Below are 20,113 nucleotides of genomic sequence, written 5' to 3'. Positions count from 1 at the left end.
TACTCCTATGTATACACTATGTACTCGTACACCATTGTGTAATCTGAGCTCTGGTTCGTTGATGTGGTTCGTTGATGTTGTCATGCTGAACAAATTCAAGAAAGTAAGCTATCTCCGGCCTGCCGTAGATTCCAATACCCCTGCAGATCCAAGCCCAAGTCCAGGCGAAGCCTATAGTCACAGTTTGTTGTTGTCCGATCAAGTATCGATCGAGTATCGGCTTTTCCGAGAGTTGGGCAGAGACCCAACATTCTGATCCTTCGAAATTTGTATACTTCCCTCTGATTCGCTGAAAGCCCTCTGCATGGGTATTCCCAACGAATTGAAGAATATAATTCGAAATTCGCAGCCAACGTACGCCATTGTGAATCGTAATGTGCAATTGATAAACTATATAAATATTAATCCATATATATATACTCGTATATATATTTATATATAATTTCTCTGTATTTTTTCGCATATTTATTTGCGTATTTTTTGCATGCGTCGTTCGTTCGTTCGTTCTACCAAAAAACCAAACTCAACTCTTCATTTTACTGTGTCTGTGTGTGTGTACAATACTTTGTAAGATACAATTTCATTATGTATTAGCATTTAAGATCCAACACTAACAAGAAAACACGAAACAAACCAAAGTCCAAGTCAAAGGGGAACTCACTCCAGGGAGTCTTTCAGATTAACAATACTTGTAGGATTACCATTCGATTCGTACCGATACTGACTGACAGTTGCGTGGGTTATGAAAGGAGAGCAAGATATCTGGACTATATGTACTCGTATATCCCACCTTCACAGTGGAATGACATGATTCGTACCAATACTGACTTCATTACGTATCCGATTGAAAGGAAACCTGACAGTTCCGTGGGTTATGAAAGGACACCAAGATATCTGGACTATATGTACTCGTATACCCAACCTCCACAGTGGAATGACATGATCCGTACCACTACTGACTTCATTACGTATCCGATTGAAATGAAACTTGACAGTTCCGTGGGTTATGAAAGGACACCAAGATATCTGGACTATATGTACTCGTATACCCAACCTCCACAGTGGAATGACATGATCCGTACCACTACTGACTTCACTACGTATCCGATTGAAATAAAACTTGACAGTTCTGTGGGTTATGAAGGGAGAACATGGTATCCGGACTATATGTACCACCTGCGCAGTGGAATGACAGTTACGACACAATTTTTGAAATTAATAAACTTCTGATTGATTAGGCTAGCTATGCCAATTATAGCTTCTGCGATAGGGTCTGGAGGGAGTCTAATAATACGGATTTAGGTACTCTATCACTGACACTCAAGCACCAATCACATACACTGACCAGCGTATACTCGACATGTACTCTATAATGCCTGATATTGCTTAGACCCGAATGCTAATCGGACTGTCCGTCTTGTAGGCGGCGCAGTGCTAATCGAGGGCGTCCTCTTCAGGGCCAAGTACTTGGGCTCCACGCAGCTGGTCTGCGAGGGTCAGCCCACAAAGTCGACGCGCATGATGCAGGCCGAGGAGGCCGTCTCCCGTATCAAGGTAAAGTTTTCCCCTTCCCGTTCCCTCTTCAGTCCAGCCCACCCAAACCACCACGCTCTCTTTCGATTGCTCTTCTCCATTTGGTGTTATGTTTTTTGGTTTTTTTTACCATCTAAAGACTTATGTATGGGTGATTGGGTGCCTCCTAGCCCGCTATCCCCGCCACAGAGTAGTGCCAGAGGGTGGCCAAAGTGGATTAAAATTAGCCAAAACATTAAGGATCTTTCCATATCAATTATCAACTCAATATCATTTTAACCTTCAATTTTTATCTTTAATTTTTCCAAAAGTCGAATTCTATGTGGGTTTTCGAGTGATTCAAATTGATTCAACTAAGACCAATACTTCGAGTCTTTCCATACTTATTAAACGAATTATTCTTGTTTCCTTTTTGTTCCGAAATATCAATCGAATACCCTAATTCTAACTTATCAAGCATTTCATTTTCAATACGAAATACGATATCGCTTCTGCAATGGCCACCGACTGGAAAAACTCTCTGGCCCGCTGCTGAACCCAAGACCTACTGCATTTTGTGCTAAATTTTCAGCTAGTTTGATCCCCAACCGATCCTTGTTTTTTGATTTGACACCATCCCCCGCACCCCCAACCCTTGACCCGCCAAAGACAGTAATCGTCTTGAAGCAAAGCCGATTTGAGAGAGAGAGAAGCGCATTAACTCTTTACTATATATATTTTCATGCATCACCTCCTCCACATCAACTGCTCCGCATCCGCGACGATCAACCACCACGCTAAACCAATCCACGTATCGCCATGCAAACCAATGAAACAAAATAAAAAACACAACAAAATATAAAAACGAAAAAAACAATAACAATAAAACAAATTCGCATATTCCACCATAGGCCCTGGTAAGTACCGGAAACACTAGAAAATCCCACCTGTACACCCACCACTGCAGGGTGACCGAATGGAAAGATTGTATTTGAATACTCGGTCACACTGTGGTCACACCTTTGACACCCTACCCCCTAACACCCGTCCCCCTCCGAACCAAGCTCTCTGATTTGCCTGATTTGCCTTGAATTGAATTGAATTGAATTGAAGACATTTTCCCCGCTGTAAATTTTGTGTTCCCCGAAAGCGATGCTTGCCCACCAGCCACCAGCCAACCGCCAAGAACCCTGCAAACCCACGCCAGTCCTCGCCTTTCCTCCTTCTTTTCCTTTTATGGCATACAATATGGTACTTGAGGTGGGGTACTCGCAACTAATTCACAATCACAACTGCTTTTAGGCACCCGATGGCGATGTCCAGCCCAGCACCGAAGTGGATCTATTTATATCAACGGAGAAGATCATGGTGCTGAACACCGACTTGAAGGAGATCATGATGGATCACGCACTGCGCACGATCTCTTATATAGCGGACATTGGAGATCTGGTGGTGCTGATGGCTCGACGCCGCTTTGTGCCGCAGGACATCGACGATGCTCCCAAGCCGAATCGTACGCCCAAGATGATCTGTCACGTGTTTGAGAGCGACGAAGCCCAGTTCATTGCCCAGTCCATAGGCCAGGCCTTCCAGGTGGCCTACATGGAGTTCCTCAAGGCCAACGGCATCGAAGACCATCGATTCGTCAAGGAGATGGACTACCAGGAGGTGCTCAACAGCCAGGAGATCTTTGGCGACGAGCTCGAGATCTTTGCCAAGAAGGAGCTGCAAAAGGAGGTCGTTGTGCCCAAGGCCAAGGGCGAGATACTCGGTGTGGTCATTGTCGAGAGCGGCTGGGGCTCCATGCTCCCCACCGTCGTCATTGCCAACCTGATGAGCTCCGGTGCGGCGGCCCGGTGCGGCCAACTGAACATCGGCGATCAGCTGATCGCCATCAACGGACTGAGCCTCGTCGGCCTGCCGCTCTCCACCTGCCAGACGTACATTAAGAACACCAAAAACCAAACAGTCGTCAAGTTCACAGTGGTGCCCTGCGCCCCCGTTGTCGAGGTGAAGATCAAGCGGCCAGAGACCAAATATCAGCTGGGATTCAGTGTTCAGAATGGTGTGGTAAGTCCCCGATCAGAGATTAATATTTATCGAACAACTGCCACATTATACATATATTTTTTGCCTTTAATAGATCTGCAGTCTTCTGCGGGGCGGCATAGCCGAGCGAGGTGGGGTCCGCGTTGGCCATCGCATCATTGAGATCAACAACCAGAGCGTGGTGGCAGTGCCCCACGAGAAGATCGTCAACTTGCTCGCCACATCAGTGGGGGAGGTAAGAGGCATAGCTGGGATCAGTCTTAAAGACTATAGACTATATGCACAACGATTCCATTTGCAGATACTCATGAAGACGATGCCCACATCCATGTTCCGCCTGCTCACCGGCCAGGAGAATCCCATATATATTTAAGCTCTGGGAAGAGGGGGAAATGCAAGACGATAGATGATAGATGATGATATTGTTAACTACAAAACCATATGGAAGATATTATGATATATAGTATATGTGTGTGTGTACGCTTGCATATAGAGTGTACATACATATCTGTGTATGTATATGCGTGTATAGGCTTAGGAAGATATGATTTAGCTTACCTATATCTACATAATATATCTATTTTTTTTGTTTGTTAGTAAACTAAACAAATTTCGATCGGGGCAACAGCAGCTACTACGACAAATAAAGAAGGGGAGGCGACACCCGACAACAGCACACATGGCACATGGCACATGGCACAGGGCACGGGGCACAGGGCACGCCTTTTTGCAAAGCTTAGTAATAATAGTCAATAAAATGTGGCCCCGATCGGCGGAGTGACTAAACGTATATCCATAGTGCATATAACTACATATATACATATATACGAACACGATGACCTTTTTGCGAAAACGTCCTTAGCTTAGTTGAACAGCGCGAACATTATAGAACAGAAACAGAAAAGAACAGATCATCAGAAGAACAGAAAAGAACAGATCGGAACAGATCAGAGAGTACTGCAGTTAGCCACCGTTATACCCGACCCAATTCCACTACTGTTCTCCCCAGATATCTCCCCACTTACATGCATATATACTATATAAAGAACCACTGGAACACTGAAGCACAAGGCAAACAGAGCGAAAACCTTCAAGCTAGTCAGCAGCTAGACAGCAGGCAGTCGGGGCTGCTCTTCTGATATGCATATAAAGTATATATATTCGATATATACGTATAATCCACACACTATATAGCACCCTCATATATTTATATATGTATACAAATACAAATAAAAATATATATAAACAGAGAGAAAGAGAGAGAGAGAGAGAGAGAGAGAGGGAGAGAAGAGGTTAAAGGAAGGCGAGAGATACTCGTGGATGGGGAAATGGAGATTGTAACTAACGCGTTTCCTTTTCTACTCGAACATATAGCCGAGAATTTTGATAGTTATAGAAAGCATATACCTATAGCCTGATCATAATGTATGTAACATATAAACTGAAGAAGAGCGCTTCACCCACATCCGAACACCGTATACCTAAAGCGAAACCCACACCCCTATCCACTATCCACCACCTACTATATATTTAGAGGATTTAGTTAGCAGGATAGTCTCCTTCACACACAATCGATCACACAAACACACTCACTCACTTAGAAGCTTCGATTTCAACCATCTTCGTCCAAAAATTGTGCTACTACTCGTTAAACAAGTTGATATATATAGAGGGGAATAGAGAGGGATAGAGAGAAAGAGAGGGACATAGATCCAAGAAAAGTTAGAGCTAGAAAGCCATAGGAAGAGTTAATCCAAAGCATAAAACATAGCAGACATACGCCATATACGCCAGAAAGAAAGAGAGAGAGAGAGAGAAAACGGAATAGAATAGAAGATAGAAAAGTTCGAGAGATGGGATTCAAGGATTCAAGGAGCCCAGGCATGAATACAGCGTACATCTGGAATGGCATTATCGTAATCGTAAACCCATGAGAAGACACGACTCGAGACAGACAGAGACGGAGACAACAAATTGCATTTCTATGTATTGTATGTATGAATGTGTAAAATACTCGCTTCGGCCCAATGGAAACCGGAAACAGCTGTCACCAAGAGTACTATTATTAATTATAAATTATGAATTATTAATGTAATGGGACATTTGCTTGATGTTTTTGAATTGAACGAAATTGTTTGAAAAATTGTTCGGCCGCATTACCGCTGCTTGGCACGGGCCACGCCCAAGCCCACCAAAAAATTCAAATAACAACCACAACAAAAAACAAGAGAAAGAGATCCCCCAATTCAGCTTCAACAAACTAAAGAGCAAAGAAAAAAAAAGAATACAAATTAAACCAAATAAGTACTGAATTGTATTTTTTTTTTTTTTTTCGTTTTTTCTTTTGGTGGTGTACATTATTTATATAACAAAGAAATGGCATAACAATTTAATGGATATATGAAATATAAATTATATAAGAACGATCATAGCGATGATTATTTGTAAAGGCAAACGAAACCAAAAAACAAACAAAAAAATAAATAAACAAAAAGCAAAAAAACAACCGAAACCAAAAACAAAATAAATAAATGAAAGAATATATAATCATATGCGTAACAAAAGTATAAAACCGAAAATTGAGCATAATAAAGAGGAAATGGAAACAAAAAACGTAATGCAGTTGTGTTTTATGATCCCCCGAATAGAAAAATACAAGAGTACGACTATGAGAGCCACTTGTGTGGGTTCGAGGAACTTGGATCTTTGATAGATCTTTGTTTGAAATTCTTTAAGGGATGGATGAGCTAGGAATGCGGATAGTTTTCTGGAAAACGTATATTCAATAGAGTCGTATTCAAATTTCTTTGATCTCTTGAATAGATTACATTTTTAAGATTCTTTTTTGTGTGCGGAATATAGAAGCTATTTATTTCCTGACGGCCTAAGTTAAACTCTTGCAATAGCTTTTAAGGCAAAAACCTGTGCACCAACTGCATCTACTGACTCAAAGACTAAGGATTTAATTAGTTTCAAACTATTCTATTTAAATATTTTGGACTAATGCCATACGTCTTGTTTATTTAATTTGTAATTTACTGAAACAAGACTTATCGAAAGATTGTAGTGATGAACTTGGAGCTTTAAAAGCAAGATTTGCTCATCGTCAATGAATCTCTTTCGGTTTCTAGATATGGCGAGCACAATTCTTTCATAGTTAGGAGGTTGTTGGTTCTGTTCTTCTGTTGGTTGATGCTCTACGAAAATAGCCTTGGATGGTCGCCGGTTTGGTTCGGTTGGTTGGTGCTGGGATCAGGGACAGAAGCGAGAACTGGCACTGGGAACTGCACGAGAGAGAAGATAACATTTCACTCAAGTGAACTGGGGAGCAACAAAACACGAGAGTCGTGCCGAAAGCCGTTGTTGTTATTGCCGTTGCCGTTGCACTGTTGCACTGTTGCAAGTGAGAATGCATCATTAGTGCAGGAAACCGACAAGCGGCAGACGAACAGACAGACCGACAGACCGACAGACACAACCAACTGCGAAATGGGAATATTCGTACCATATTCGCGCACGAAACAGAGAAGGACGATGCATAGAGCGGGTCTGGGATCGGGATACGAGACGCTGCCAGACGGGGCAAGACAAGCGAAACCATGTGGCAAATGAGGCTAAAACACAAGTGAAGCCAGGCACAACCTGAGACGTCGCCAGCCATCATCATCATCATCATCATCATCATCGTCCTCATCCTCATCCTCGCAGAGTGGCAGTGATGGCAATGGCAATGGATGCATCCAAGCAGTCAACGTTCCCTCCCATGTCGTGGCATTGATATCCGACACTGGAAGAGCGGCTTACGGTATGGGCTTGCAATCGTTGAGAAGAACGGCACAGATTTGGGGCTGAGGGCCTACTCATACGAGTCAAATTTTCCAACACTAAACACAATAAAATGCAATGCTTTCCCAACCGAGTCACCTCTGACATTTGTGAGTACATAATGCAACACCCAGCCCTCATTTTTTTCCATTCAAGGTCTCAAGGTCAACCCCCAAGTAATATATTTGGGACTCTGGGGAAGAACAGGAACATGTGATCACTTTCTGCTGTATCCTTACTATGGCGTCGTTCCATAGATCCATCCCCGCAGTGGATATCCAGTATCCATACACCCTGCCTCCGTAATCTCTTCCACATTCCATCCAATAGTACAATTCCATCCCATCACAAGCACATAAACAACTGAAAAAGTGTGGCCGAGAGTGCGAGAACACAAAAATAGTTCAAGTGCCTACTTTTGGCGTACCAAAGCACTTAACAGTGTAACAGCTAACCCTTGGACTCCCCCTCCATCGTTCCACCATCCACCATCTATCATCCACCTCTCCTTGTGGCACCACCCACTACCCCCCATCTCTCTATGTTCTCCTTCCTATCCCCTCAGTCATGCCACATCGCATCTAGCCGCGATTTTCCCAATGAGTTTCACTTAACTTTTGCGTCACTTAAATGTAATTTGTGCAACTTTTTGGCGCAGCCTTTTCCCCTTCTATATATCTGTGTGTGTGTGTGTGTGTGTGTGTGTGTGTGTGTGGATGTGTGTGTTGCCGTTGTTGCACATTCGATCGCATTCGCTGGAGGCATCGCTTCGTTCGGCACTTTTGAGTGCATTTCACTGTAATCAAGCGCCCACTTCAAGCCCTGCCCACTCCCCGTCCCTCTGTCTGGCCCCTACGCTGCTCCTTGCAACAAGCCCTGGCACTGGTGTTGCATTTCATGCATTTTAGCATTTCATCATTTGTGGCAAGCTTTTGCCTGCCAACAACAAAACCCATTTTCATACCCAGTGCCCGTCGAGGGCGTATTCGTGTAGATGTACGCCACCAGCGAGAGAAAGAAGCATTTTAACACTACCGACATGGCTCTGAGCAGGGCCACCAGTGGAAGAGTTCATCCCTTTGCCTTTCATTACGATCCACCGACTATTTCGACCCAAAAGTATCCGTAAGCCATAGGACTGTGCATGAATCTGATTGGGATTGGGGTATCTGCTGGTCGAAGGACTCCACTGCAACTACTTGTTTTTCCATCTCGATTGTGAGATTTTGAGATTTCGAGAGGGTGTGCGGATTGGCAGCTGCCTTGCGTCGAAGTCCCTCCACTCGCCACACTTGCCGTGCAGGGCGCCCCGTGCAGGAGGGCCTTTAAATGCAGCCGCTTAGCGCGCGTGTTGCACTTGGCTCGAAGAGAGCTGTTGCCGTTGTTGGTGCTGTCGTTGTTTGTTCTGCTGTTGGCAACAATACCAGTATATTCATTATTCATTTCACTGACCCAGTTTCCGGCTGGTCCATGCCCTGACCCGATTCCGGGGTCCGTGCCAGGTCCAGTCAGGCCTTGAGTTCGGTCCTATGACCGGCAGGCCTTGAAGAAAGACTCACCTCACTTCAGACTTGTCTGTCTGGCAATCGACAACAAACTTCACAGTTCATACCAGATATACAATATACTACAAGCATTCAAAACACCGACAATGGACCGGGACCCTTTAAAAGACGTAACCAACTTGCAGGAGGCTAACAGGAAGGATCAAGTGATTCTACCAGACATGGAAAGCCATCCATCCGATGGCCTAGTATTCGAAATTGCAAGCTGCTTCGAAGTCCTTCGAGGATCAGCTTACTGATGGGCAGGCGAAAGAGTGAGTACCATCTAGTGAAGGGACTAGATCGTAATGAGTCATGTCATGGTCCTTCAACTTCATCCACAGCTTAGCCATGGCCCTGGCGCTGGCCCAGCCCCAGGCCAAGGCCAAGGCGAAAGGTGGGGACCAGTCTGAGGAGTACTCCGATGCCGATCCCTCCCAAAACGCCAACTCTTGGCGCTGCGTCATTTGTTGAGCCAAAGCTCGCCCTATCTTCAATTTTAGATGTTCATGTATTTTTTGAATGCTACAGATTTCACACAGAATACAGAAACACACCACACAAAAGCGCCAGCCAGCGAATAAACAGACTGTCAGCATCGTATTCTCCGTTTTGGTTTGGGATCTTCGAAGTTCTTCGAGGCGTGGGAACTCTCGAAGGCTCTGTAACCGTCAGTTAGGAGTGCCACTTGCCACAGATGGTCCTCGTTCGTTGGTCAGAGCTGTCCGTGAGAACGGATCAAAAGGAAGGAAGTATCTCCTAGTTGAAGAGATCTACGGACAGCAGAGCCACTTCCTGGAATTCCACCTCGGGGTTTTCAAACCTCTTCCCGTCGTCGGCATGAAATGCCTTTTACTGCAACCGATCAGCGAGGAGCTTGTGGTTCTTCTGTTGGCCACAACACGAGTATTCATTATTAATTTATTTCACTGGCCCGACATCCACTTGGTCCATGCCGTGACCCGATTACAGGGTCCGGGTCGTCAGGGTCTAGGCAGGCCTTGAATCGAATTGTCTGTCACTAAAACACTCTCCAAACGAACAAAAAAGATCCAAAAGAAAATATATTCAGTACAATGAATCGGAATCCTCAGGTATGCAGTGCGCGTATAGCCCCGAAGGTTCTCCTAGATGCGGAAGAATCACAGTTGGTTCGTTGTCGGGACACAGCTGTTTGCCCATACGTGGAAAACTCCGAGTTGGTTCGCGATAAGACCCCGGAGACGCCCCTGGAAATATCTCCATACTCGAACAACCCAGAGATTTCCCAGAAGCTTCAGGACTCAAAGTCGGGATCCGGAAAGAGCACAGCCATTGGCCCAGACGTGGACGACTCACAGCTGGTTTGCTATTCAGAGCAGGGGTCCGATGAGGACCTAAATATTGGGCCATCCGAGGACGACGAGGACGACGACGACGGCGACGAGGACGACGACGACGACGACGACGACGACGACGAGGACGACTACCAGTCGGGCGTACAGATCATAGAGATCCCTAAGACTCCCAGGGGAGTCGCAAAAGTGACCCGCGATAGGTCTGAGATCAATATGCGACTGAAGCGTTGGCAGGACAAACTGAACGCCTACAAGGGACTGGTGGAACGCAACCGCGAGCTGTTCGCGATCTACGAAGAGAAACGACTTGCAGTAGCCGCAGGGGTAAGTGCTTCTTCGGCTTGTCCTTCTGAAACCCATATAAAACCAGGGCGGCCTTCCTGCAGCTGGCTGAGATTACCAGAGAAATGTATGAGTTGGGCTGCTGGCCCGATGGTGTCCCGGAGGGTCAAGGGGACGGCGCGGATGCGAACGAAACGGCGTAAGTTTCATCAGAAGAGAAAAAGACGAGCGCGACTAAATTGTAATGTTTAATCCTTTATGGCTGCACTATTTGTTGAGCCATGAGCTCACTCTATATCCTCCCGGGGTGTTTATATATTTGTTAATGTTGCATTGAGCTTAAGACACACACACAAGACACTCCTTTAGACCGCAATAAAGTCTGGCAAAACAAATCACATCTCATTGGATTGGACGGTCGATAGTGGGTTCGATGGGCTTAAAACAACGATAGCAAACACCGTCAAGGGATGGGTAGTAATCGGAAGAGGAGGCTTTCATGGAAAATGTTAGAGAATCCCAGCCAGGCAACAATCCCACTGCCATGACAATTCTGCCGCCCCGGACAAGCAATCAGGTCCTTCCTGGGACAATTACAATAATTTAGATTATTGTTTTTTGTTAGCCACAAACAATGCAGCTTAAACGGGGCGAGAGGCCAGGGGCAAGGCGCTGATTGACAGGAAACAACGTCAACAAGTTCTTGGCTGTTGGGGCCACAAACAAAGGGAGGCGGCGCCCGAGCTGTGGCTGGAGCTGTGGATGGGGCAGGAGCAGGACCACGAGCACGAGCAGGAGAGAAGCATATGCTAAGCGAGATGGGCAAAAGCTGGGGGCAGGATAGAGGGACACAGAGAGTCAGAGACAGAGATGGAGCAAGCTGGTGGTGCAACTTATGCAATGAAATGTTCGCCGCCGTCCTGGCCTGCCCTGCCCCTGCATTATCCCTTCGGCCCTCGCCCCAGAGCCATATCCTGTCCCTGTTCCTGCGGAAGTTCCCATAAGGAAGCGCCCCCGACCCCATAAAGTAGGTATATATATTCTTGGTCAGCTTCAATAGCCTAGTGGATATAGTCATGACTGTATTTCCGAAACAAACGGTTCGACCGAATTTTCTGAATTTTTGTTTGGCAAAAAATCAATTCGTTTATTGTATAAATTACATATTTTATAAGCTCAGTACCTGGTACAAAAGTAGGCTCACAAAATTCCCGCTGCACCAAAAAGAACATTTTTGGGCCCAGCGACCTTTTATTTCGACTCATTTTGTTCATCCATACATTTAAGCGCAACCCTAAGGGCCATCCATGGCAAAGTACCCAAACCAAAATAAATACACAATTTATTTGAAAAAAATTATTTATGGTATTTGTGTTAAATTCCGTTTCGGTCTTCAGATTTTCCTTTTGTTTATTCGCCTTCAAAATGAGCCGAATCGCCCCAGTTCTCCCGTCGTATTTACAAAGTTTTCAAAGGGTTCATCAAGACTTCACCAGACAGACATACAGTTCACAATACAGTTGCATGGAGTACATGGAAAGTCGTTAGATTGGATCCCTTGAATTCCTTAAGTAGATCAAATAAACGAACTTGACTTGATCCAATCGGAGTGGATTTCACTTCGATGAGCGCTTTGATAATTTTCCAAAATAAAAGAAAAGCTTGAATTAAAATGGATTGAGGATACAAGAACGATAACTTATCGATTGATTCTTAAAAGCAATCATTTCTCGGCTTAAAAAATATGACCTCGAGTTTCGAAATTGATTAGTTTAGTAAATAGGAAATTTAATGATTTGCTAGCAAAATGCACAGCAGCAGCATATGTGTATTTTTGAAGAATATTGAGATGTCAAAATGGTCAGGATTACAGCATCACATCACTCCAATGACAACCCATAAAATACTGACCCGATTTGGTTTGCCTAAAGAACTTCACCAAAAGGTATTAACAATCATATTGACATTGGACTGATGTTGACGTATAGAAGCGATGCCTGCCAGTGCACTCTGCTTGCAAACCATCCGTTCCTAAGACTTGGAAATTCAAAGTACAAAAAGCTTTAATTTCTTGCATAGGTCTTGTGTCTATCATAGGTTCTTTTTAGTAATGGTCTTTGCTTTATATCAGTATAATAATACAAAAAAAGTTATAAATGTATATTATAGCTTTAATAATCTAATAGTTACACCATGCAACACAAGATCAAAATTGCAGAATTGTCAAGAATTCACCGGGATTGCCACATACAATTATTTAAGTTCGGTTTAGTTACGATTAACTTTTCGATTTCAAGACAAATTAATCAAGCTTGATCCGGTTTTTATATTTAAAACCACATAGTTTCTGGGATAAAACTGATTTTGGTGTACAATAATCCGAATTTCGGAAAGAAGAAACAAAAAGAATCCATTACACATGTTCTGCATTAGAGTATAAAGGTATAAATATTGCTGTTCCGTTTTCCGACTACATTTCAAGGGGTTAGCAGTTCTAAAACCTTTTTGAATTGGTGTTTATTAATCACCTGGTTTTTATGAGGATATTTTTAACAGAAGGAACCCATATAGAGTCCATTTTGAAATACAAGTTTTATAGATAAACATTAAAATCTTTAAAATTACAATATTCGTAAATACAATACAGTTTAATTCTATAATATGTGTCGAATTTACACCCTTCGGAATTAGGTCGAGAATATTTAAGAGATTGCTATGGGCGAACTCTGGAAGGACTCATCTAAATATGTTGAAATTTCAACTAAAAGTACTTGGCATATGAGATGGCTTTCGATCACTCCGAAAGGGGAACAGGACTCTGCCCAAACGAGTTTTGTTTGTCTTTGTTGAACATTTTTGAAGATAGTGCCGCCTAATTTATTACAACCATGCACGCAGACAATTACTAACAGAAACAGAATCACAAAATATATTGCCATGCTTTTGTGTGCTCCGATTTATGCAACTTGGCTAAAACTGTTTAAAAAAAGCTACTTTTCTTTGGAAAATTAAAGTATTTCAGTACCAAGCCGAAAAATTCTTGAAATAAGAAACAGAGGACATCCAAAATCGATATTTTGACTGTGAACGGCAACTCGCAATTTGTTATAATTTGGTTTACTTGCTTGAAGTAAAAATTGAGGTCTGATTTGAAATAAATACATTAACTGCATATAAAAATATACGAAAATAATTTTCTGCATTTCTTTTTTGAAATCACAAGCAACCGATTTTGAATCGTAGGAATCTTACGATTTGCTAAAACCGAAGCACGCACTTTTGCGATTTGACAGTCAATTTGCATCTTTTTGCGATTTGCTTTTGGTCATTTACTTTGGCTTAATTTTGTCCGCATTGAATAGAATAATGCGATGGTCTGGATAGCTCGCGCCATTTTAAATTGAAATCAAATCCAATTTTATACTTAAGGATTGAGTAATGTACTAAAATATATCATCTCGTTCTATCTGGGTTTCCTATTAACGTATACAATTGAAGCGATTTTTGATTGTGGTTTTTATAGTAGAAAATCCTACGGTGCTCATTAGAAGCAAGACTTGTGTGCTTGCTTGTTGCCTATGTGGAAGTAGGTCTTGAAACTGTGTCTTGAAGTCATGTTGCATAGTGTTGAGTTTGGTGTTTGGTTTTTTTGGTTTTGTTTTTGGTTTCGAAGAAGAATATTATGTCTGACAGTCGAAGATTGAATCGCAATTTGGTTATTGCTGCTCCTAATAATACTCCTAATACTGGTGCCTGGATAAGCCTTGGATAATCATCTACTTGGATGCATTTATGAAGTGTGTGTGTGTGTGTGTGTCAAGTGTGAGATAAGATTAAAAGCTGGATATCTCCTATCGGCTATCGGGTTGAGTAGCTTCGTTTCCGCAGCATCTACCTCTAAGTCTAGAGCGTTTTTAGCATGGTTGCCTTGGCGGCTGTGGCGCTGCTCTTGTACGTCTCGTAGGTGGCCGATGCTGCTGCGGCTCCCACATGAAGCGGCGCATAACTCGAACCGCTGCTGGCCACAGCGACAGAGGCGGCAGCAGCCACAGCCGCTGCCTCTACTTCTGCCCCTGGCGGCAGGACGCCTTCCGACGCTGACGCTGACGCTGCTGATGACGATGGAGCTAGCGGTGAGGACTTGAGCGGATTGTAGCGCAGCTCCAGGGCCTCCGCAGAGGTTAGCTTGAAGGTTTCAATCATCTGGGCGCGCACACGCTCCATGAGCGGATCGATGTCGTCCTTGGTCAGGCCCTCGGTGCTGACCGGCGGCAGTGTGGTGATCACTATCCGTCCAGCGTTGAGTATCTTCTTCTTGTCGTTGAGGAATGTGCAATAGGAGCTAAAGACCACGGGCAGTATCGGTATCTGCTGATCAATGGCCATGTGGAAGGCGCCCTTCTTGAACGGATGCAGTTCGCCGGTGTTGCGACGCGTGCCCTCCGGGAATACCCACAACTTGATGCGCTGCTTCTTAATGCGTCGATTCACATCGTTCAGTATCTCGCGCGCCTTCTCGCCCCGCACGCGATCGATGAATATGAGACCGGCCAGCCAGGCGGCCAGGCCGAACGGCCACACGTAGAACAGCTCCCTCTTGGCCACCACCGTGCACTTGTTCATCACATGCCAGATGCTAAACATTCCTGTGCGATTAAGCAAGAAAAAGATATTAGCTACTTTCAGTTCGGTTCGATTCGATTCGGTTATTACCCAGCACATCCAACGAGCTCTGATGGTTGGCCACAATGATGCAGGCCTGGTCCTTGGCCAGATGCTCCTTGCCACGCAGCTCCCAGCGCAATCCAATCAACGCTGTCACGCGATGACACCAGGTGCTTGCCCATCTGCAAAGAAATATCATTGGATACAGAGTCGGTATGTACCTTATTTTAGTGGGAATTTCTATACCCTTATACCCTGATTCCCCGCTGCATCTCTGCAGATATGCATAACTAATAGTGTCCACATATTCCAAGAATTTTCAAGATTATAAATCTACCGGCTTATTTGGCAGAAGTTCGGTTTCTGATTCATTCGATGTGGACAGGCATGAAGGCAGGGTCTATGGGTTTTTTTTTCAATCATGCTAACAGCCAGCAGGGCGTAGTCGGGCAATCAAAGCTGTTTATGTATATGGTCTATATATACTAGAGTGACGCGTCCACAACCGCTTTATTGCACGTAATTAGAGGCTCGGAGTAGAATTAATTATACCGCAGACTATAGGAATTCAATTGTGCCACGGCTCTGGTGACCGGGCACCACCCAATCGATAAGCTGCATTAAATAGTTGGGGAAGAGGGCATAATGGGAACTACTATACAAGTACGAACGCGTTAACCACAACGTCATCAAATATTCATGATTTTTCTTAACGCAAAGTGTCATTCGAGGCGAGTCGAGTCGAGTCGTAAGTGGAGACGGGCATGTGAAGGGGGAAATTATTACATGTGCACTTGCAACCACAGGTGCAATGGGTGGGGAGGACACCGCAGCGGGGCGACCTCGGCATCACCTTTTGCCACAGTTTGCCATTAGCGTGCAACAGCGGCGCCCCCCCTTTCTGCCGGCCGCCCTGGGCCGCCGAAATGCGCATACACGTGTCAAATCGGAACACTGGCACCGGCCCCCTTCCCCATTTAGCCCCCGCAGAAGGGCAAAGCACCAACTTTGTCCTTCGATTGACACACAGGCGTCGGCGAGCATTGCCAAAACAAAACAAAAAGCAATTAAGAATGCCTCTTATACGGTTGTAGTCGATGCGGTAGTCCGACTATGGGATACCCTCTAATCGGTATCTAATAATAATAACCCTCTAATAATACCGTCAGTATAGTCCTTAGACCTATCAGAAGTCTGGCTCTATCTCTTTATTCTCTTCTATTCATTTATTGTGTCTTTTCGCTTATGGGAAATTTGTGTGTGCAGCGATTCAACGAAAGCCCAGCCTATTACCCACACAACCCTGCGATCAATAGGCACTGAAATAAATTCCATATAGCATAGAGCATTTCACACAGCTCCGACTGTGTCCTGTGTGACCTGAATGGACAGCCAAATGGCCCCGGAGGAGCACATTTTGGTGGCCACCTGCATTCTTAGCTTGTTAATATTGATGTGAAATTAATGTTGTATGTGTCATTGATGTCGGACGAAGGACGCTAGTGCATTAATAATTCGTGTAACATTGGAAACCCTTCGGGAGTTCCCAGCACTGAGAGTTCCAGTCCAAAATTGCTCGGGATATACGTAAAACACCCCGCAGGAAGTCCCGATCTAAGTTGATAAATATTGGCTTGATCGATGGTTTGGCAAACTGTTTGTAATTCCTTTGCCCTAAATTAAGTGCCTTATTCCCCGACAATTTATAGCCCGAGAGAGCTGTCAAGCCCCTCGACGAATGCATTATTCATCGGTAATTAGTGTGTCCTGCAGTTGATTACGTTAACCACTTCGGTAACGGGGTGGGGTGCACTTTAATGAAAACGTTGCGGATAGTACTGGTGAAAGTGAAAGAATTCTGGGTAAAACAGAAACACACACCATAGGAAAAATTACAAGTGCACTCAGAAACGATGTGGCATGATGGAATTCCACTACAGCAATTTATTTATACCAAGTTCTCCCTTGACTGCTAGTCAACGACCGCCAATAACCCTTTATCCGTTCTAGAGGAAGTTCCACTGTGCGAGTTTTAAGTGAATTTAAGAAGAGTAATACTTACAGCAGATTGCGCACATCGCAGGGGCGTGTGAGGAAGGCCGGTATGAGCACGATCGCGTTGAACGACACGATGCCGTAGTAGATGAGGAATTTGATATAATAGCGAAAAATGTGATTCGTCTCGTACAGAAAGGGCAACATCAGCAGCATAAACAGTCCCAGCAGCTCGATGAATGAACTCATGGCGTATGGATCGCCACCGTTGCCGGATCGTGCCGGATTCAGATTCTGTTTTCCGGATCTGGGCTCCTCATCCACCGCTTCTCCTTCTCCGGTTAAGGCAGATTGCAGTCTTTTGTTCAGGTGGAATCTATCGCTCTTCTATCGCTATAAAAAATAAAACCATTCAAGATTAGATAGGGTGTCCATCTAAATGAAATAATAATACAATATCGGCGAGGGTATAGAATGGAACGCCATGGGAGGAAGCATCTGGAAAAAGTCTCTCTACAGCTAGCTCTCTCTCTCTCTCACAAAAGAAAACATAGAGGGAGAGAGAGAGAGGGAGGAACCACGTTCATAACATTCATGTTAGTTATGTTCATTTATTCCAACTCCCTACCAATCTGGCTCCCCTGCGCCAGAGGGCGCACACTGCACGAGGAAAAGAGTGAGAGAGAATGAGTAAGCTCGTGGAAGGGGTAGCCACTAAAATTGTACATATTTGTTAGTGTTCCTTCTGGCTATAATAATAATCCGATCTGATCGAAGTATGGGAGATATGGTCTTTCTCTATGGTTCTGCGTTTTCAGTTTTCTTGTATCTTGAAAATTGTAGATGCCATCTCAGGAGTCTGGATACAAAATTGGATTGCTCTAGCTCTTATGGTCTCTGAAATTCGGCCAGACAGACAGACAGACATGGTATTTTGCCTCAAGAATATATATGTACATATCCTAATGCAAGCCCTGTGGGAGGGTGGTTGCGTGCATATTTGGCGCAGCATTCTTGGACCCGACGCAGCATTACTAACATTAAAATCAGGGGAATGGAATGCAACAAACCACAAGGTACTTGCACGCGCACACATCCATACATAGTATTCGCATACGTATGTATTGGCGATGCAGCAGAGAAGCAGCAGCAGCCGGAAGAGAGCAGAAAAAATCAATTTAAATTTGCGCCCAACGTTGCATGATGAAAAAACAAAACAAACCGCAAAACAAGAAGCTAAAACTATATATGTAGCTTCAAGTACCGAATCATTTGATACCCTTGGCAGATCGATGTATACTAATGAACGGGCAAATCCATAACTGGGGGGGACACTGCGACAATGCATCGTTCACTGCGTTGCAAAGATATTTTCAAAATCATAATACCCTCTGCCGCACAGGTACCAAAAAAATCAAGAATTCGCTTATGAATGCACTCGTGTGTGTGTGTGTGTGTGTGTGTGCAGCCATGCAAAAAGATACATACATATGTACATATACTGAGAACAAGAACAATTATGGATATCAAATATACAATTTATTTCGCTTGAAAGGCCTTTGAGAATATTCTCTGATGATTTCTCGTAAATAATTTCTATGCCCACCGTGGGCCGCACACTCAAAACATTTAACGGGACCCGTATAAGAGTCGAAGACACATCTGGCAGAAAACGCAACACAACAGAGGGTTGGCATATGCAACTAGAGAGAGAGGGAGGGAGAGCGGCGACACAAACCAAACCCATTGGCAATAGAAAGAGAGAGGTGCAGCACAGAAGAGCGAGGCGCGACACACCAAGGATAACAGAACAAAACGAAACAAAACCGTGGGACGAAAATCGTAGACTTTTTTGCACATTCAATAACAAATTCGTATTTATGTAGACGACACTGTGTATACTTATGGGTTTATTTTAATGTCTTTGAATTGCTGCTACCGCGACCTCCTTTGTGGAAGCATCGCGTATGTGCTTTACAATTAAGTAAACCAATTTGAATATAATACAATTGACAGACAGACGGGGGCGCTTCAATAGCGCTTCAAAGCGGCCGACCATTACAGACCAACAACAACCACACTAGTGCGCGAATTGACAGCAAAGCAACGGCAGCAACAATAAAAGCAGCCTTTTTTTGCCAGTATAACAAAAGGGATTACGTTTTTTTGTTTTTCTTTGCTGGGATGCGACTGCGACTGCGACTACGTCGACGCCGCTTCGACGGACGACGGGCGCGCCGTTAAACGTGAAACGCAAAACTGTTTGGGGCGAGAAATCCCGTTACCGGCGTTGGCGGCGGAAGTTCTGAGCAACTGACGAAAAGACGACTACCCTCGAGGCGAGGCGGCAAATGATGGTCCACAAGATAGCACGATATGCACGACTTGCGCATAGGGGTCTCCGTACGGGCTGGCACAGGACTTACCCCAGCAGTTAGGACACCCTGGTCCTGTGGCGGAATATTTCAATTATCTATGTATGTGTCGCCAAGCAGCTCCTCTCCCGCAGCGCATCATTGTGCAGCAACTTGCTGCCAGCTTGGTGGAGCTCCGAATGGGGATCGCGGATCACGCGTCCAGTAATTACACACGGCTGCTGCTTTCGTTTCGTTGTTATTTTCACGCACGACAAACGGGAAAAGTATTTTTATAAATATAGTATGAAAACTATTCAACCAACAACCTGCAAGAAGAGATTCATTTGACTTTAGTTGTACACTTTTAGGCGACTTTTTAATTTGTTTATCGCGCGCTCAGCAACACAACCTCAAGAATCCATTCGACAAAATTTTGCACTGTCCAAATCAGGGATGATATTCGCATGGAAACGATAAAAATACAAGACCTGTCTTGAAGTTTGTAAATTGTTTTTTCGCATGTAAATTTTAAATTGTTCGTCGTGAA

At 44.3% G+C, this 20,113-nt stretch overlaps 3 protein-coding genes across 17 annotated transcripts in view; 2 read left to right on the top strand and 1 right to left on the bottom strand.

The window, feature by feature from the left end:
* Positions 1–4,125, top strand: part of LOC108164547 — an 87,272-nt gene extending 83,147 nt beyond the window's left edge. For 8 of the 13 annotated variants that reach the window (XM_033389798.1, XM_017300359.2, XM_017300356.2 and 5 more), the window contains 5 exons: positions 1,424–1,554; positions 2,424–2,429; positions 2,815–3,582; positions 3,656–3,796; positions 3,863–4,125. In XM_033389798.1, coding sequence (XP_033245689.1) covers positions 1,424–1,554; positions 2,424–2,429; positions 2,815–3,582; positions 3,656–3,796; positions 3,863–3,934 — 1,118 coding nt within the window. In that variant the 3' untranslated portion in view covers positions 3,935–4,125. The remainder of the gene's footprint in view (positions 1–1,423; positions 1,555–2,423; positions 2,430–2,814; positions 3,583–3,655; positions 3,797–3,862) is intronic. The other 5 variants (XM_033389820.1, XM_033389811.1, XM_033389817.1 and 2 more) reach the window with 3 other exon arrangements.
* Positions 4,126–9,932: 5,807 nt separating this feature from the next.
* On the top strand, positions 9,933–10,938 carry LOC108151474 (rRNA biogenesis protein rrp36-like). The gene is made up of 2 exons (XM_017280107.2): positions 9,933–10,591; positions 10,654–10,938. Exons 1-2 carry the CDS (start codon positions 10,007–10,009, stop codon positions 10,750–10,752), a joined length of 684 nt encoding a protein of 227 aa, XP_017135596.1. The 5' UTR covers positions 9,933–10,006; the 3' UTR covers positions 10,753–10,938.
* Positions 10,939–12,702: 1,764 nt separating this feature from the next.
* On the bottom strand, positions 12,703–20,069 carry LOC108159057 (1-acyl-sn-glycerol-3-phosphate acyltransferase alpha). Of its 3 annotated transcripts, XM_017292000.2 has the most exons (5): positions 19,976–20,069; positions 19,636–19,892; positions 17,277–17,602; positions 15,263–15,396; positions 12,703–15,195 (listed from the first exon to the last, which is right to left on the bottom strand). In XM_017292000.2, the coding sequence occupies exons 3-5, from the start codon at positions 17,456–17,458 to the stop codon at positions 14,453–14,455; spliced, it is 1,059 nt and encodes a 352-aa protein (XP_017147489.1). In that variant the 5' UTR covers positions 17,459–17,602; positions 19,636–19,892; positions 19,976–20,069; the 3' UTR covers positions 12,703–14,452. The 3 variants fall into 3 exon arrangements, with proteins under 3 accessions (XP_017147489.1, XP_017147497.1, XP_033242707.1); XM_017292008.2 differs by lacking the exons at positions 19,636–19,892; positions 19,976–20,069 and adding an exon at positions 19,370–19,527; XM_033386816.1 differs by lacking the exons at positions 19,636–19,892; positions 19,976–20,069 and adding an exon at positions 19,112–19,173.
* Between the last annotated feature and the right edge of the window lie 44 nt (positions 20,070–20,113).

Source organism: Drosophila miranda, chromosome XL, assembly GCF_003369915.1.
Source record: "Drosophila miranda strain MSH22 chromosome XL, D.miranda_PacBio2.1, whole genome shotgun sequence".
Lineage (NCBI taxonomy): Eukaryota > Metazoa > Arthropoda > Insecta > Diptera > Drosophilidae > Drosophila > Drosophila miranda.
The sequence above is the reverse complement of the archived record's forward strand: the minus strand, read 5'-3'. Positions and strand labels throughout refer to the sequence as shown.

What these genes read in the sequence shown, in the direction of transcription:
- LOC108151474 (XM_017280107.2), top strand. Translation starts at nt 10,007, where the DNA reads ATGAATCGGAATCCTCAGGTATGCAGTGCGCGTATAGCCCCGAAGGTT. An exon ending in GACTTGCAGTAGCCGCAGGG is followed by an intron (nt 10,592 to 10,653) that starts GTAAGTGCTTCT and finishes GCCTTCCTGCAG; the next exon opens with CTGGCTGAGATTACCAGAGA.
- LOC108159057 (XM_017292000.2), bottom strand. Translation starts at nt 17,458, where the DNA reads ATGAGTTCATTCATCGAGCTGCTGGGACTGTTTATGCTGCTGATGTTG. An exon ending in TGCGATGTGCGCAATCTGCT is followed by an intron (nt 15,397 to 17,276) that starts GTAAGTATTACT and finishes ATTTCTTTGCAG; the next exon opens with ATGGGCAAGCACCTGGTGTC. An exon ending in GAGCTCGTTGGATGTGCTGG is followed by an intron (nt 15,196 to 15,262) that starts GTAATAACCGAA and finishes TTAATCGCACAG; the next exon opens with GAATGTTTAGCATCTGGCAT.